Source organism: Nuphar pumila, chromosome 3, assembly GCF_984573655.1.
Source record: "Nuphar pumila chromosome 3, dmNupPumi1.hap1.1, whole genome shotgun sequence".
Lineage (NCBI taxonomy): Eukaryota > Viridiplantae > Streptophyta > Magnoliopsida > Nymphaeales > Nymphaeaceae > Nuphar > Nuphar pumila.
The window spans coordinates 37,133,770-37,148,540 of record NC_143251.1 but is presented as its reverse complement, the minus strand read 5'-3'; the positions used below and the strand labels follow the sequence as shown (position 1 = coordinate 37,148,540).

Here is a 14,771-nt window from a genome sequence, read left to right as displayed (position 1 = left end):
AATATTCCTAAAAATTTTTGGGCCGAAGCCGTGTTAACCTCCACCTATTTAATCAATAGGATGCCATCTTCAAAATTGAATAATATCTCTCCTTATGAAAACTTTTTAATATGACACCCGACTACAATCGTCTTCGGATTTTTGGGTGTAAATGCTTTGTTCTTTTACATAAAAGAGATAAATTGTCACCTAAAGCAATAGAATGTGTATTTTTAGGATATGGTGAAAATAAAAAAGGCTATAGATGCTTTGATCATAAAAACAATAAGTTATTTGTCTCCAAAGATGTAACCTTTTTAGAAGATGAAAATGGATTTGACATATTGGAAAAATCAAATGAAATTGATTATATGTTTATCAATGATCTTTTAGAAGATTCAAATGATGACTCTTTGAGTCATCCGGAAGTTTTAGAAAATACTCATGATTCTCATGATAATGATGTATTACCAACTAATGGTGACAATCTCCAAGTATACACTCGGCGTGAGGAAGCCCAACCTATTAGTGCTTTAGAAAAATTCTTGCGGCTTAATGAACCCCTAGAAGAAACCTCCCTTATGCGTTCTTCTAGAGAATCAATTCCACCTAATAGGTTTGTCTCATATGAAACTCTTTCACCTAAATATAGAGCTTGTCTAATAGCCTTGCATTCTTACTATGAACCCTCCCATTATAATCAAGCAAAAAGTATACCTCATTGGGTTGAAGCAATGAAAGTTGAACTAGATGCTTTAAATAAAGCTAAAACTTGGGAAATAGTTCACCTTCCTCCAAATAAGAAAGCTATATGATGTCGATGGGTCTACAAAGTCAAAACAAAAAGTGATGGTTCCCTAGAGCGTTATAAAGCTAGATTAGTTGCTAAGGAATACTCACAAGAATATGGCATCGATTATGAGGAGACTTTTGCTCCCGTGGCTCGCATGACAAGCGTTAGAACTTTAATTGCGGTAGCATCATCTAAGCAATGACCTATATTCCAATTAGATGTTAAAAATGCCTTTCTTAATGGTCAGTTGAATGAAGAAGTATACATGGACCCTCCGCCGGGAATCAGTGTTAACCAAGGTCAAACCCTTCGGTTATTAAAAGCCTTATATGGTCTTAAACAAGCCCCTAAGGCTTGGTATGATAGATTTAGTGCTATCATGTTACAATTGGGATTTCACTCATGTTATACTGACACTGCTCTTTTTGTTAAACATGCAGGTAATAGTATCATCATCCTTCTGCTTTATGTTGATGATATGATCATCACTGGCAATGATGAAAGTGGTATTCTTAAAGTTAAAAATATGTTAAAACATAATTTTTATATGTCTGATCTGGGTTTTCTCAGGTACTTTCTTGGTATAGAAGTTGCATACTCTCCTCGAGGGTATATATTGTCACAGATGAAGCTTGCTGCAGACATATGTTCCAAATCTGGGATTTCAGATGATAAAAAGGTGGAGACTCCCGAGGTTATCAATGCTAAACTACGACTGGAGGATGGAGTTCTGCTGGATGATCCTACGCCCTACAGGCAACTCATAGGCTCCCTCACCTATCTGACTATCACCAGGCCCGATATTGCTCATGCTGTGCACTCTGCAAGCCAATTTCAGCATGCTCCTACATCTGTGCATATGAGTGCTGTGCTCCGGATCATTCGATATATTAAAAATACTTTGACTAAAGGGCTATTCCTATCCTCAATCTCTTCCTTAGATTTACTAGCTTATACTGATGCTGACTGGAGAGGAAACCCAAATGATCGAATCTCAACTACTGGCTTTTGTGTGTTTCTAGAAGATTCGCTAATTGCTTGGAGGTGCAAGAAACAACAGAAAGTCTCATTGTCTTCTACTGAAGCAGAATACAGGGCTATGGCAACCACTACAATGGAGCTTGTGTGGCTTCGAAGTCTTCTTCAAGATATGGAAGTCGAAATTACCGGTGCTTCGAAGCTTTGTTGCGACAACAAAAGTGCCATCTATATTGCCAGCAACCACACCTTTCATGAAAGGACTAAACATATTGAGATGGACTGTTATTATGTACGTGATGAATATCTTCATGGGACAGTTACACTGCCATATGTCACTTCAGAATATCAACCTGCAGATTTCTTTACCAAAGCCCTGACTGCTCCTCGCTTCTTGTTCCTTCTTGGCAAACTTTCGGTCATTCCCCCGTAAAGTTTGAGGGGGGGTGTTAAAACATATGTAATAATACCATAATACCCGATAGGGGTATTATGGTCATTTCACAAAGTACCCCATAGGGGTACTTATTTTGTTTCTCTTATTTTACTATTTTTTATTTTTATTTTTATTTTTAAAATTGTATTTTTTGGATACCGAAAAGGGGCCCCACAATGGAGTCGTTGGGGCCCCCAACGGTCACATATGTGACCGTTGGGGGCTCCCAACGACTCTATTGGGAGCCCCTTTGGTCTCCTTTTCTTATAAATAGGGGGAACCCCCCATGTATGTTGTATTGCTCTTGAGAGCTCCTCTTCAATAATAGTGATATTATTTTTCATGTGTGTAGCCTTTTTATAAGGCCTTTCGTATATCCCTTAGTGGATTTTCTCTCTTATGCTTGTTGCATTTGTCCGTGTGGTACATAGTGAATGCTTTAGCATTCTTGGATTCTTTCGCATATTTCATTACAGATCATGTCATCAACATAAACTAGTAGAATAACTAGTGAAGACCCTACACTTTTCACAAATAAAGCAGTGTCAGTATAACATGGACGAAAATTTAAACTTGTCATTACATTGCTAAATCTATCATGCCAAGCCTTTGGAGCTTGCTTTAAACCATATAATGCCTTTTTAAGTTTTAGAATTTTATTTTCACCAATACATACTCCGGGTGGAGGATCCATGTAGACCTCTTTATTTAATTCACCATTTAGGAATGCATTCTTAACATCTAATTGATAAATAGGTCATTTTTTAACTGACGCAACCGCAATAAGAGTCCTAACACTAGTCATCCTAGCTACGTGAGCGAAGGTTTCTTCATAGTCTATATCGTATTCTTGAGCGTATCCCTTGGCTACCAACTAGGCTTTATAGCGTTCTAATGACCCATCACTTTTAGTTTTAATTTTGAAGACCCATTTACATCCAATAGATTTCTTTCCAGTGGGTAATGAGGTTATTTCCCAAGTTTTTGCCTTCTCAAGGACACTAAGTTCTAAGTTCATGGCTTCAACCCACTGGAAAATGTTTTTGGCTTCATTATAATGTGACGGTTCATGAAAAGAGTGTAATACAATTAGACACACTCTATACTTTGGTGTTAGAGACTCATAGGAAACAAGCCTATTAGGAGGATTGGAGATTCGGCCGGATCTTCTTAAAGGTTTCTTTTATGTTGGAACCTTGAGAGTATTTTTCTAAGGCACTCATGGGAACTTGTTGACCACGCCTAACATAGGTTTGAATTGGTTTATCACTTTCATTTTCAACATTGTTAAGAGGAATATCCTCTAGGTTATTCAACAAATCATTAGAAATTTCCTCTTCTTGAGGAGTCACATCTTCTTGAGGGAGAAGATCAAATAAGAAAGCATATTCACTTTCATCAATATCTTTAGTTTTCTCAAAACTATTTTCATTTTCTAAAACGATTACATCTTTAGAGACATATAGTTTGTTATTTTTAATGTCGAAGTATCTAAAGCCCTTTTGATTTTCTCCATATCCTAAGAAAACACATTCAATAGCTTTAAGAGATAATTTATCCTTTTTATGTGTAAAAACAAAACATTTACACCCAAAAATTCTTAATCTATTGAAATCGGGTGTTCTTTCATATAATTTTTTATTTAGAGATGTATTTTGTAAGGATGAAGATATCATTCTATTTATCAAGTAAGTTGATGTTAAAGCGGCTTCGGTCCAATAACTTTTTGGAATTTCTTTGAAAATAAGAAGTGTCCTGGTGGTTTCCAAAATGTGTTTATGCTTTCTTTTGGCTAGACCGTTTTGTCGAGGAGTCCTAGGACATGATCTTTGATGACAAATTTTGAAATTCATTTGATAGATACTCTCCACCCGAATCAGATCTAAGAGTAGAGATATTACTTGAAAATTGATTTTTGACTATCATATGAAATTTCTTGAAGAAGACAAAGACTTCAGATTTTAAATTAAGAAAATAGATCCACACATATCTAGTGTAGTCATCAATGAAAGTAACATAATAGGAGTATCCTCCTTTCGATATGACCAAAGAAGGGCCCCATACGTCCGAATGAACTAACTCAAAAGGTCTTTTGGATACAAAAGTTATATTTGGAAAAGGAGTGGATTTCGTTTTCCCAAAAATACAATTCGTGCAAACAAAAAGTTTCTCATTACAATTTTTTTTCCAAAAGGAAAGGAGTACATTTTTGAGAAACTTGGATGTCCAAGTCTTTGGTGTCAAGTTTTAATATTTTTATCTTAGACATGATTACAAAAAGAGTTAGTAAGAAGTTTCAAGTTGCTCATGTAATAGAGATCTCCCCTCCTATGGCCTTGCCCAATCTGCTTTCCGGACTAGAGATCTTGTATAGAGCAATCCTTAGTTGAGAAGGAGATTTCACATCCATGATAACATATTTGAGAAACAGAAAGGAGATTTAAATTAAGTTGAGGTACCACTCTTACGTTTGACACAAAGAAATCTTTGAAAAAATTTAAAGTTCCAAAACTTTTTACGTGTAAAGATGTACCATCGACGATTGAAACATAAGAGTTTTTAGAGATATTACAAAAATTGGATAGCCCATTTTCAAGTGGGGTCATATGAAAGGAAGCTCAAGAATCAAGAATCCAAGAGGACATACTTGGAGGAGAAGAAGAAGCTATGATGACACCTGAAGTTGATGGCGATTTGAGTAGAATTTGAAGTGCCTCCGATAGTTGAGCAAGAGAGAAGGACTCCTTCCCTTTGATGGGATGCTTCTTCTTTTGTATAATTTCTTCAACTGAGACAACCTTACCTTTTGGGGCTTCATTTAGCTTAGGGCAATTAGGTCTTATATGACCCGGTTCTTGGCAATGATGGCAAATGACTTTTCTATAGTTGCCATTATAATTATTTTGCCTCCCAAAGTGTGGAGGCTTATAAGCTTTCACATGATTGCCGGGTTTAGACATGGTCAAAACTTTATCTCCTCCCTTAATTATGCCAAGACGAGTTTCTTCTTGGCATATTTCGGTTATGACATCTTCCAAAGGAATAGGCTTAGATCTATGAAGTAGGGATGATCTAACTTGTTTATATTCGGGCCTAAGCCCATGTAGAAATTGGAAAATTTTTTCTTTTTCCATTTGTTCTCTCCTTAGTTCCACATCTTGACTAGAGACCCACTTTGGTTCTAGTAGGGATAGCTCATCCCATAAGGGTCCAAGGGTGCTAAAGTAATCTCTTACACCCATTTCTCCTTGCTTAATAGTACGTATTTTTTCTTGGAGAAAGAATTGACGAGCAAGGTCTTTTTGAGTATACATACCTTTCATAAAGAACCATGCTTCATTTGCCATTAGAAATTTAGCAATGTTGGCGCAAATTTTGAGCTCCACATTGTTCATGAACCAAGCAAGAATTTTTGCATGCTTGCTTTCCCAATCTTCAACTTTAGATTGGTGATCTTCAATAGCCTTTATGCGGGCATTTCCTTTAAGTGCTTTTTCTTGATCACCATTCATCTTGGTAAGTTGGAGTTGCGGTTCTGGAATAGTGCCCATGACATATCCCCAAAGCTTTTTACCCTTGAGGTTGTTTTCCATGGCGGCGACCCATATCATGTAGTTGCTACCATTAAGTTTGAAGGAGAGATCAATCTTTTGTTCTCCTTCCATTTTAATCTCAAGAAGACAAACCAAGAGAGAAATACAATATGAAAATTATAACTAGTTAACTAGCTATATTAAAAATCAAGAACATACACCTTGCGCTGATACCATGTAATGAAATATGCGAAAATAAATACAATGTCCTATAATGGACATTCACACATAGAAAGCAAAGAACAAGTCCAAAATGGACATACACAAAAGCCAACAATGGCTTGCAAACATAAAATCTTATAAATGCAAGAAAGGGCTTCAAGAAGCCATGCTTTACAAAGGAGGAGACCCCACTTATTTATAGGCAAGGAGTAGTGAGAGAGAGGGAGAAAAGAAAGAGAGAGACCACATTGGGAGGCCCAACAAGGTGTCTCTGGGACCCCCAATGTGAATGCATTAAATGCATTTCATAAAAAGAAAAACAAAAATAAAAGAAAGAAAAAGGAAAAATAAGAAAAGAAGAAAAATATAAAAATGACTACACTGCCCCTATTGGGCAGAATTACAGGAATACCCTTATCGGGTATGATTGGATATATATATATTGATTACTGTGAAGTTTGGTAGTAAATGAATTTAATATGTTTCCTATGTCACAGGGACTCGGCAAACTGGGTGCCGCACCCGCGTCGACGCGGGTGCGGCACCCGGTGCAGTCAACCTGACCTTGGGTGTGGTCAACGCACCTAGGGTCATTTATGTCTAATTTTTAGACTTAAAAAAAAATTACGCTCGATGAAATACGCTGGCCCTAATCCTCCCTCTCCTCCTGAAGCCTCCGCCGGACCCCGACACCGCCGTCGACCGCTCCGCCTCTGCTCTCCTCAGATACGCTCTCTCCTCTCCGACTCCCTTTGCTCTCCTCCTCTCCTCTTCGCCCACTCCCCTGCACAAAGAGGGCACAGGGAGAGGGATCGGTCCCTCCCCTGCACACAGAGAGCACAGGGAGGTTTTTTTTCATGAAATCTGGAACGAAACTGAAAGGGTTAAATATAATTTAATTTGCACACTTTGCAACGAAAATCAACATATCGTAAGTGGTGGGGTTCGTTACCCCTTAGGTGGAAGACCTTGGTTCAAAACCCCTTGTGCACGGAGTTTTTTTTGCACTAGTTAACTAAATCTTTTTGCTTGTTTAAAAAAAAAGGAAAAAAAAAATTGTGGGTTAGTTAAACCCCTACCTCCTAAACCCTCTCCCACTATAAATGTGTGGGAGTTGGCCTTTTTGCTTCCCCTTTTCCAAGAAACATGGGAAATCCCTCCAAATGAGGTAGGGGTACCACTAAAGCAATCAACAAAGGTAGTTAGAGAAACTTTTGCTGAAGGGAAGAGGGGGCAATTTAGGAAATGCTTTGCACCCTCAAAAAAACGTGGGATGGGGGTGGAGAGTTGAGAATTTGAAACTCTCCTAAGAAGGGGGGGGGGGGGAATTAAATGAGGAAGTTATGATGGGGAGCTACACTAGACGACCCATCTCTCTCTCTCTCTCTCTCTCAACATTTCCTATTCCTCCTTCTCTTCCATTGTGAGGGTCGACCTTCATTGCTGGTCGTGTGGATCTCTATTGTTGTACGACTGGACTCCATTGGCAATGTAGTGCGCTCCAACGTGAATAAGAAACCACCATCGTTGCCAGTTGAAGCTTCAAACAAGGTAAGGCCCTCCCCTGCCAACAAGGAGCGCAGGGAGGGGGCTCGACCCCTCCCCTGCCAATAGAGAGTGCAGGGAGGAGGCTCGACCCCTCCCTTGCTCAAAGAGGGAGGACAGGGAGGGGGCTCAGCCCCTCCCCTACACACAGAGAGCGCAGGGAGGGGCTCGTCCCCTCCCCTACCAACAATTTTTTTTTACATATATATATATATATAATTTACAATTTCCATATATAAGCAATGTTAACTGATAAAACTTGAAAATTATATGTTATAATATATATATAATTTTTACATTTTTTCCCCGCCGCACCCCTGCACCCAAGGTTTTTTAAAGTGCCGCACCCGCACTCGCACCCATGTGACATAGTATGTTTCCTATCATTCATTTGCATGCTCTCATGTGTCAAGTTTTCAAACATAAAAAAGCATACTTTTACGTTGAAAAACTATGATCCAAGGCTCGTTTCCTACTATTTTGACCATGTTGAAACATCCATGAGGTCAGATTTGGTCAAAACAACCTCCCCCTAAGTTCCAACTAAGGGATTCCTTACCCACGAGGGTAGCGAATGCTACGACACACACACACATGTATATATATATACACTTGTCAAATCCAAGATCAAATTCTCTTTCTCTCTCTCATTTTAAGGTTGTTTCCTTTCAATTCTCTCTCTCTCTCTCTCTCTCTTCTTCTTCTTCTTAAGGATGTTTCCTACTCTCTCTCCTAACTTTAAGGAGTTTTATTAATTTATGGATAATAAATTTCCTATTTTACTCTCTCAAGTTTATGGACGTTCCCCATTTTACTCTCTCTCTCTCTCTCTCTCATGTGCGTGACAAGGACATTACCAGAAAATTTTAAAATATTTCTGAAAAAGACATCTTAATCCAACAATAACCTGTTCGTTTTGAAAAGTTTCTGAAACAAAGCTTTTTTGTGCACCAATACCCCTCATCCATCTTTAAGTAGTAATATATATACATATATACAAGCGTATCGTCGAACGACGCATGTAAAAAAAATTTCTGCCAAGGTCTTTAGCGGTGGTCAAGACTGCTGCTAAAGCGCTTTATAGCACACAAAAAATTTGCACCACTGATCGTGCGTGCAATCAGCGACACAAATTTGTCCGATTTGTGTAAGACAAAATGGGGTTTGATGATACACCCTAATATATATATATATATATATATATATATATATATATATATATATATATATATATATATATATATATATATATATATATATATATATGGGTAAATATTGGCTACTAATGAAGGTACAAAACTAATGAGCTAGAAATCATAGGTGCAAGTTGTATAGACTCAATCTAACCACGTAGATGTGTTCAACATAGTTTGTTTGCTAAGGATCAAGCCTTGGATCATGCTTTTCTGATGTAAAATGTGATCTTTTGAGTTATGAAATTTGGGCACATTGTGGGCCGTTAATTTTTGGACCCATTTAAAAACCTAATTAGTTGTCCTAATCACATGATTCAAAACAAGTTTCCCACTAAACAAACCATGTAGATCACATCTGTAACATTTAATCTACAAAAAATTGGAAATTTTGAAGAAAAGAGTGATTTCTAATTAGTTTTGTACCTTCATTAGTAGCCAATATTAACCATATATATAGGATAAGTCTCTGGTGTGGATGAGTATATGGTATCAATGAGTTGAAACGAGAAATATCTTGCTTCTCGTGTCTTTTTAAGTGAATCTAACCTTATAGATGTGATCTACATTGTCTATTTGGTGGAGAACGACTTTTAAATCACTGGAATCTAGCTTCTGTACAGGATTTTTTCGTGCTCCAAAAATCAACGGCCAGAACTGCACTGAATTTTCATGACTTAATATAAGACACTTTTATGTTGAAAAAAACATGACTGAAGGGTCAATCTCTAACAAATTGACTGTTGAACACGTGTGCAGAGTCAGATTGAGTCAAACAACTTGCACCTTTGAATTGAGCAATATCTTGTTTCTCATGTTTTTTTAAGTGAATCTAACCTTTCAGATATGATCTACATGTTCTTTTTTGGTGGAGGGAGAATGACTTTTAAATCACTGGAATCTGGGTTCTGTACAGGATTTTTTCATGATCCAAAAATCAACTTTCAGAACTGCACTGAATTTTCATGACTTAAAATAAGACACTTTTATGTAAAAAAACATGACTGAAGGGTTTATCTCTAACAAATTGACTGTTGAACACGTGCAGGTTCAGATTGAGTCAAAACAACTTGCACCTATGTGTTCAACATAGTCAATTTGTTAGAGATTGACCCTAGGGTCATGTTTTTTCGACAAAAAAAAAACCTTTTGTAAGTCACAAAAATTTAGTGCATTTACAGCCATTGATTTTTTGACACTAAATTTCGGTCAGTCAAAAGTTGCTCCCACCAAACAGAACATTTAGATCATATTCGTAAGGTTGGATTCACTTAAAAAAACACGAGGAAAAAGCCAATGAGATATTACTCATTTCAACTCATTGATACTGTATGCACATCTGCACCAGTGACTTATGTGTGTGTGTGTGACCATCAACTTGTCAACTTAATCATGCCTCACACCACATTCCTTGAAAAGTAATTTTTTGTTATGCGCTAGATTGGCTATCTGAAAATGACACTGCGTTTGAGGTTCAAAATGAATCTGCATGTGACACTTCTAAATCATCCCCAGCTTTAACTTTAGCAAAAATTATTCATGGACAGTTGCAGCTGTACTTACCTGTGGCTACCAGCTTCATGCTTTATGTGCATTATGTGATGCTTCTTTCTAAGGCTACTAATTGAACAAACTAAAATTCTTTGTCTAGTTTCATTTGTAGACTACTTCAACTCTTATGAAATATCTTTTTTACTTTATAGTTTATACCTTAAATTTCAATCTCGTACATCTCAATTCGTCTTTCATGATTCTTTATTTATTAATCAGAACTTTTAGCAAAAGGAAGACATAAATTCTTTGCAAAAGAAGTGGAGGAAATTTGTGTAACAATTGTGTTTTACTTGTTAGTGGCTATGAACTATTAGTGGAAGTATTCAACATCGATTTACTAAATTCCACATTTTGGAAGTGGGGTATAGCTAAAAGCATGCCCATAAAGATTATAAGATAACTAAGATTGACAAAATAGTTGTAGCTCTCTCCTCAAATTTGAATATAAAAGAATCAGAAATGCCGAATAGGAACTTATGCTGTTGGTTGCATGGACATTAGTTGTTTATTGAAGTTTGAGCTTCACCATGCTTGACGCCTGCAAGGGTTAGGCACAAACCTACTCTTAGTGTGTCTGGGAACTTGGTTTTTTGATGCCTATGCATAAGCAATGAGATAGATTCATTGCCATTTTATGGTATACTATTCTGTAAATTTGATGCTGATCACCCATTTGTCAGGTCAATGGAGATACAGTGTTTATGACTGGAAATTTTGAAGAATTCAAGATTGGAAATGATGCCAGTAGCTCGTGGGATGAACAAAATGCCATGAACAGTACTTCTGTGTGTAAAATTCTTTAGATTCAAACACTGAGTTGCAGTTCTTTATGTTTTTATGGTATTATCAATGTGAACATCTGATTGTTAACTTAATCCATGGTTCAGGAATATCTTGCCAACATGGACAAAGCTACATTGACAGATTCAGCCATGAGGTACACCTTCAAAGTACTTGCTAGTCATTCACAAATATGATAGAAAGGAAGTTTTTGAGAACCCAATGACATTTAGTTTTATTGTGGTCCATCTCTTAAACATTCTTTGATTCTTTTTCCCTAATAAGGCATGGGTGCTGAGCATAGTTACTGGAAGCGCTACTATAATGTGGGAATCCCAATTCCTAGGAATCGGGAACCAGAAGCTGTGTAGAATCACGCTTCCTATGCATGGGAATCACGATTCCCCAACAAGGGATTCATGATTCCCATGGATGAGTTTTTATTTTCATTGGAATTCTAATTCCCAAGTTGAGTATTTATATTCTTCATATATAGGAATTCTAGTTCCTGACCATTTGTAGTGTGATTTTGTCTAACACAGCCACAGCCCCTCTTTTTCTTAAATATATGCACAGATTTACATAGTATGTAGAATATAAATGCACATGACTTTTGATTTTAGTCTTATTGTTTCGATTACAAAAACAGTCCCTTTTTTTTTTTTGAATTACCATATCTAGTTTGATATTTTTTCTATATGCATGTTGGACTGTTATGCTTTCTCTTAATTGCAGCTGTTTGTTCTCTATTTCATAATATAGCTACATCTATTCAAAACTTCAAATTGCTGAATTCTTGAACAGTGGAGAAATAGCTTATCAGCCTAATTGGTATTACTTTTTGCACAACAAATAAGTAGCTTTTATGCATCTTATATGCAGCTTTATTATATTATAATTACTATATTCATACCTACATTTATATAAAAGCATTAGCAATACATAATTAGCTTTATGTTAGATGTTTTATTAGCATATATATATATATCATTGTCCACTCTTGTACATTTCATATTGTTTAAATGTATCGTACAATAGTTGATTATATTGTTAGGCTTAGTTGAAGTTTCTTAAAATTGTAATATGTGATGTGTTACAAATCAATCGTTGCACATATTTTTTGTTATTTCAATGCTTTGTATCCAAACTCCGAAATAAACTTATGGATTTGTAGTTTAAGGGCTTTGCATGTTTATTGATTATGTGTGTTATTTAGCTATTCTATTAAATGATCTTTGGTAGTTTTTCTAATAAGATGATATAATTGTCTATTGTAGACATCGTTGCTTAATTATTCATTTGGACTCACTTCCTTTTTCTTCAAAGAACTTCATTATTCGCTTCTCTAATCCTCCAAAACTTTGGATTGACTGCTTCTCGATTCTGATTCCTGTACCGCTTCCCGTTTTCAATTCCCGTTCTGGCAACTATGGTGTTGAGAGTAGTAAGAAGAGTTCCTTATTAGGATATACTTCTGAGAGTTGATTCCCTTTCCAAAAGAAGTGGCTAAGTAGCTAAAATAAATTCATACAAGAGACTTGATAACTTGTGGGCTTATGGAAATCACACCATATATTCTAGTGACAACTGCACAAACATCCTTATAGCAGAATCATATGTTTTCTATCTAGGTATCATTTGTGATGTGCGTTTTGCTTCTAAAGGAATGACAAAATGTGTATATGCCTATGGTCTTCATTAACAGCTCTGATTTGCAATTGGCGATAGCACTTCAACAACAGGAATTTGGAAATCAGCCACAACATAATTCACAAAATTTGCAGCAACCATCTGTTAGTGGTGGTTCAAGGCTTGTTACAGGTCCAGAGGTAAAGACTGGAATGTCATGGAACCAAATATTCTTCATATTAGAGTTCTGCAAGTTGAAATTGTTGATCTCTGCATGCATTTTCTGTGGTATTTAACTCTTGTTTGCTTCTTAGTACACTTGCTACAGTTTACCCTTTCTTATCTTTTGTGAATTAAAGTATGTGTGCAGAAACCAACAACTCCTTTTTCTTTTTTCTTTTTTCTTGTGCTTTGAAATTTAAACATTTTCCTAAAAAAGTACTTCAAAATACAATAGCCATTGAAGAAGCTCTATGGTAACACTGTGGCAGGATATACATGTCTCTTTAGTGGTTCTCAATTTCTGTTTCACTTATGCATGGTTGTGAAATGCACCAGTTGAGAGTTGAAAGGGAACTTGAGTGGTTACTGTTGCTCCGTTGGTTTAGTTGGATGCATTGATGGCTGTTGAAAGCGCATGCCATGCTCACGATTGAGGGATATACATGTCTCTTTAGTGGTTCTCAATTTCTGTTTCACTTATGCATGGTTGTGAAATGCACCAGTTGAGAGTTGAAAGGGAACTTGAGTGGTTACTGTTGCTCCGTTGGTTTAGTTGGATGCATTGATTGCTGTTGAAAGTGCATGCCATTTTCACGATTGAGGGATTAACAAGAAAAGAGGAAGACCCACTAACCTTGTCATTCTAAGTTGGATCAGATGCCAAGAAACCTAGGCATATAATCTTTCAGCCTTGCACAGATACCCAAGCTGAAAATTGTAATTTCACTGTTGTAAAAACTCAACCGCCCCGTCTTAAGTCTAGTAAGGTTTTTACTAAAAAAACACTCACATCCTCAGTTTTTTTTATTTAAAACCTTCCTAGCCTTAAGAGGGGGCCGGTTTCTTTCATGAGTTCAATGATATGGGAAAGATTTGAGAGAGGGAGAGAGCGGTTTCTTGCAAGAGGCGTATAATATGGGAAACCCTTTTTTTGTTTCCTTTTTTAAGTGGTCCATGGTAAATACTTCCACTGAACCTACATGCTTTTATCCACATTCTCCCTAGCATCAAGCCAAATCTCAGATTGCTTTACTGTAGGTTGATCATGTTCATTCTCTTGTAAACATATTCAAACCTTAGTGGCTTTTCTTGTTTCTGCATCTGCCTAAATATTAAGGCATGCAGGAAGTGAACATGATAAAGTGAGGATTAGTTATGTGGCATTTTATTCCAGGAATCTTATCACTCAAAGTCTCAAATCCAATGCTTTGCAATTTATGTCTAGAAAATGTTGGCTAATTGGGCAGATGCCATAGAAGCTTCTAATAATTCCCGCTCCTTTCTAGTGTCCATTTAAAGATGTTGCCTTTAGATTTCATCCTGCATGCATTATTGTGTTTGGGCTTGGGGAACATCTATGTCATAGGGATTCGGCTAGCAGGGTGCCGCACCCGCATCGACACGGGTGCGGTCAGCGCACCCAGGGTCATTTTGGTCCAATTTTCGGACTTAAAAAAATTGCCAAGAAATTTTTTTTGCCCTATATGTCACAGTGATTCTCCAACTAGGTGCCCCACCCGATACGGTCAACCTGACCCTGGGTGCAGTCAACGCACCCAGGGTCATTTATGTCCAACTTTTGGACTTTATATATATATATATATATATATATATATATATATATATATATATATATATATATATATATATTTGCCGCACCCCCGCACCCAGGTTTTTTGAAAGTGCCACACCCCCGCACCCGCACCCATGTGACATATGTTAGAAAGTGAGTTGGAATACATTGGGTTCAATAATGAACCCATACATATGCACGTGAAGTGCAAATATACCCATTAAAGGGAAACAACACAAGCACATAATGTGCTAACCCATAAAAAGGGAAAAATATGACATAAAGTCATAAGTTGCATATCATTGAAGAAACAATGGACAAGGGGTAAAAACCC

At 36.9% G+C, this 14,771-nt stretch overlaps 1 protein-coding gene across 1 annotated transcript in view; it reads left to right on the top strand.

Annotated features, from left to right (window-relative positions):
* LOC149842606 (uncharacterized) overlaps positions 1-14,771 on the top strand; it is a 70,551-nt gene that overhangs the window by 25,619 nt on the left and 30,161 nt on the right. The window contains exons 9-11 of the mRNA XM_090001513.1: positions 10,914-11,018; positions 11,121-11,170; positions 12,719-12,842. Of these exons, the coding sequence (XP_089857639.1) occupies positions 10,914-11,018; positions 11,121-11,170; positions 12,719-12,842 (279 nt within the window). The remainder of the gene's footprint in view (positions 1-10,913; positions 11,019-11,120; positions 11,171-12,718; positions 12,843-14,771) is intronic.